Consider the following 4,387-nt stretch of genomic DNA (forward strand, 5'->3'; position numbering starts at 1 on the left):
TACAATCACACATCCATATTACTTTTACATGCATGCAGAAACAGATACCGATTTTTGTGTGGGCGTATCAAAGGAGTCAGTGTTCTCTTTTTTACCCAAGCACTAAGAAGAAGTACTGTGCCACAGCGTCACTATAAGAAAGCTTAAAGGCTAAGAAACTTCGTCCACTCACTTCAAGAACCCTAATTATTATAATGAATACAAAAAGAGAGATGCAAATTACAAAATAAAAATAACAATAGAAATAAGCAAAACAAAAGCCTCCTCTCCCTTATCTTTGCCATCCCATCATCTTCTTCTTTTTCTTTTTATCCTCCTCTCCTCATCCTCCTCTCTCACTAATCTCTCTTTTCTGTATATTATTCTCTTGTGTTTGATTCCCCACACTCATATATTATCAAAATTAAAACCCTTGAAAAGTTTCTAAAAGAGAAAAGGAGAGATCAAATTAATTTATACCATGGTTTTCTCATCTGTTCCACCCTATCTAGATCACCACAATTGGCATCTCCAGGTTTGATCTTTAAGCTTATCTCTTTGATACATGATCCTTTTTTTCAATGTTTCATATTAATTTTTCATTCAAATGAAAAAGGAAAAGCATATATGTAAAAGAAGGATGATATATACTCATTCATACATATTCTCTTCAAATCTTTTTCTTGAATATACCATGTACATAACTACCTCTTGTAAGCTCATCTGTTTTCTTTTTTCTTTCTGTTTGCTTGTTTATTTTTTCTTATCAGTTGCAACAATCCAACCATCAACAAGCAAGTGGTGCTGGTGGCGAAAATCCTAATCTCCCACCACCACCACCTCCTTCACAACCTGGTGGCGGGGGTGGTGGTGGTGGTGGTGCAAATGGAGAAGGTTCGATCAGACCAGGATCTATGGTAGATCGAGCAAGGATGGCCAAGTTACCCATGCCGGAGCCAGGATTAAACTGCCCACGTTGCGATTCCACCAACACCAAGTTTTGTTACTTCAACAACTATAGTCTCACCCAGCCTCGACACTTTTGCAAGACATGCAGGCGCTATTGGACTCGTGGTGGTGCTCTAAGAAATGTTCCGGTTGGAGGAGGTTGTCGGAGGAACAAAAGGAATAGCAAAAACAGAAGCTCAAAATCTCCAAGCCAAACCGGGCTTAAATCTGTTAGTGAAAGTCCATCAAGGTGTAGCACAGAGACTATGGCAAGTACTCAACTCCCTCATCCTCCCTCTCTTCAATTACCATTCATGAGCTCTCTGGGTCAATATGGAGGTGGTGGTGGAAATATTAGTTCAAATCTTGGTGGATTTCAGTCTCAAAATGAAATGGGTAATTTTCAATTAGGAAGTGGGAGCTCAACTGGGAACAATTTTAACAATATTTTATCAATTGGAGGGGTTGAAAATTGGAGATTGCCTTTCATGGCTGGATTTGAGGTACCCAGTAACAGTAATCTATTTCACTATCAAAGTGAAGGTGTAGCTGAAGCACCATCATCATCAATGGGAGGAGGAGGAGGAGACATACGAATACCAAACTCTGAGATTGATAATAATCAGGTAGATCCTCCAGTGAAGATGGAAGACAACCGAGGCTTAAATTTATCAAGGCAGTTTCTTGGTGTTTCAGAAAGTACAAATAACCAACCATGGGTGGGAACTGCATGGGCTGGATTTTCTGGTGTCAATAGTACTTCCACTACTCCTACTACACATTTCCTATAATCTGATTTGGTTTTTCAGGGTTTTCAGAGTGAGGGAGAGAGGATTTCTTAGTAGATTAATTAAAGGATGCATTTCAGCTCAAAGTTGCATGTAGCAGTCTTATAAGGGAAGCAATGAACTGAAACTTGGATCGTTTAATCCCTAGGTAGCTAGAAAGAATGTGATATGCTCTCCAAGGTCGACTAATATTGTAGTGTTCCACATCCGCCATCCACTGATGAAGCTAGGGAGAATTAATGGTAGGTTTATGTTGTATGTTAAGTTTAATTTTCCAGTGATCATATGATGTTTGTTGATTTTATTTATGTGTTGGTGAGTTTACTTGTACTTCTATGTGGAGTGTTCCGATAATTTGTGTGTGCTTGTGTGGTACATTGCTAATCATGTATTATTTTTGTTAAGAATAATCTGTTTATTTGGGTTTTCTCTAATGAAATTTTTGATAGCTTCAAGAATGTTGACAACTTCATCCTCAATCATCTTGGCTTGGTTGTATATATAAGCTGAAATCAAATCACATTAATTGTGCATTCGGTGCATTTTGTTAGTATCTGCATGCGATTACTTATATATAAAAATGATGTTCCAAAAATGCATGTTTATGGAATTCGTAATATATATGTGTGTTAGAAAATTTTGAGCAACGTTGTTAAGAAAATATATGATCTAAGGATTTAATCTGTAGGAGATGTTTGATTATCTAACTAGGGAAAATTGATTTGCTCATTGTTGTCTAGAAATTTTATATATTTCGCAACTATTTTCCTTTGCAGTCACTCTGGTGGCTGTCCAAAGAGCAAAACTGAAAGTATATCAAATAATATATGTATTTCAGTAATGTATAATAGTTATGAGTATATGTATATATATATATATATATATATATATATATATATATATATATATATATATATATATATATATATATATATATATATATATATATATCAGAAAGATTTTAAGGTTGTAATCGTCCATGGCAAGTGATTTCTTACTAGCAAGTCACTTTGATGCTAATAATTGTTTAATTAGGGTACCATAGAAAGCTAGATATTAATCCTCCCTAAGCATGACCAAATACATGCCTAATTATGAACCATTTTCAGTCATGCCTCACGATTCTTTTTTGTAGACTGTACTTAATTTGTTGTGCTAGAGGCAGAAACAAATGATTCAGCTTTTCCTTGCGTACGTCTTGTTTTAAACTTAGCTTCTTTATTTGTAGTTCTAAATCTAATATCATTAACAAATATTAAAGGAAAAAGGAACGTGCTGTAAAATCTTATTTGTCATCATGAAGCACACACAAAAACGTGTGTGAGTATATATATATATATATATATATATATATATATATATATATATATATATATATATATATATATATATATATATATATATATATATATATATATATATATATATGTGTGTGTGTGTGTGTGTGTGTGTGTGTTGGTATGTATTAACGGCAGCAAGTATGATAATGTTGAAATGAGCGCAAAGTCTGTAGAAAACGTCAAAAATCCACTCAGAACCATGCAACTATATATTTCACCTTCGCTTATCTCATAAAGATTATTGATTTTGAAGATGATGGCGGACTACAATAGCATTGATTATAAGTTCAAAAGAATAAATTTGGTCTCTTCATATTTTGAGGGGATGTCCTGTGTGTGTGAGAGAGAAAAGATAAAGGAGTACGTAGTTTGAGAGCAAATCTTGGACTGATAACGAGGGGAAAAAAAGTGAAATGAAGGGTGATTGCTTGAAAATAGTGTGATGAGAGATTGATTGTTAATTTGTAGACTAAAAAGTAAGGGAAGGAATCTGGCAAGGATAGATATTGCTTTATTGAAAGGACCAACACCCTCCATTAAAGCTTTATGCCCAACCCATGGAACCCTAAGCTCTTCCTACCCCTTAAACCACTCAAAAGAGAAATAAAGCAATCATAGAGAAAAGAAGGTGGCTCAAAAAACCATGAGGTTGTTTCTTCGGTTAGGTGTTATTTGCACAACATTTTAGTATATATACAATTATTACTCTCTTTGTTTTGGAAAAGGTACAAGGATTGATGTATGGTGTAATTTAAAAATAGATTATAAAACGTGAAAAAAGTGATAAACACTTACTGTTATCAGAAAAGCATATTTAATTGATTATGAGATGCTTGTTTATGATGCTACGATTTTAAATGAAGCATGTAGTGGATAGATCTTCATCTCAAATAATAACCGGTTTGCAAAGTTCAGCATCAACCTAGACAACTTCGATCGTCGTTCTATTGTTGAGTGCATGGAGCGGAGAAGTTATGTTTGATACCCTTTGATACTAGATATCTGTTGAGCATATCATTCATGAACTCAGTTCCTTGATTTCCTATGATTGGGTGCAATATCAAGGCATCAAGCACATTGAGATCGGAATTATTTTGTTCATGATCAGGTAGTCATGGCCTTGTTCATGTGGTTCACATGCCTTAGAGTTCACAGTGAGATGACTTCTTCACAAAGGGCCACCCTAGATTCCTATTTAATGATTTTAAATCCATTTTGAATGTGTGGGCATGTCCTTTCGATAAAACTCTATGGTATGTTAGACAATATGTAAATACATTGCTTAATTTAGACATGAACAAAAAGATTAGACTTGGATTGGTCCCAAAAAAG

At 34.7% G+C, this 4,387-nt stretch overlaps 1 protein-coding gene across 1 annotated transcript; it reads left to right on the plus strand.

Annotated features, from left to right (window-relative positions):
- Window positions 1–224: 224 nt before the first annotated feature.
- LOC111907236 (dof zinc finger protein DOF2.4) lies at window positions 225–2,173 on the plus strand. Its single transcript, XM_023903017.3, has 2 exons — window positions 225–514; window positions 750–2,173. Exons 1-2 carry the CDS (start codon window positions 461–463, stop codon window positions 1,716–1,718), a joined length of 1,023 nt encoding a protein of 340 aa, XP_023758785.1. The 5' UTR covers window positions 225–460; the 3' UTR covers window positions 1,719–2,173.
- Window positions 2,174–4,387: the final 2,214 nt, after the last annotated feature.

The sequence above is a fragment of the Lactuca sativa genome, chromosome 5, assembly GCF_002870075.4.
Source record: "Lactuca sativa cultivar Salinas chromosome 5, Lsat_Salinas_v11, whole genome shotgun sequence".
NCBI classification, from domain to species: domain Eukaryota; kingdom Viridiplantae; phylum Streptophyta; class Magnoliopsida; order Asterales; family Asteraceae; genus Lactuca; species Lactuca sativa.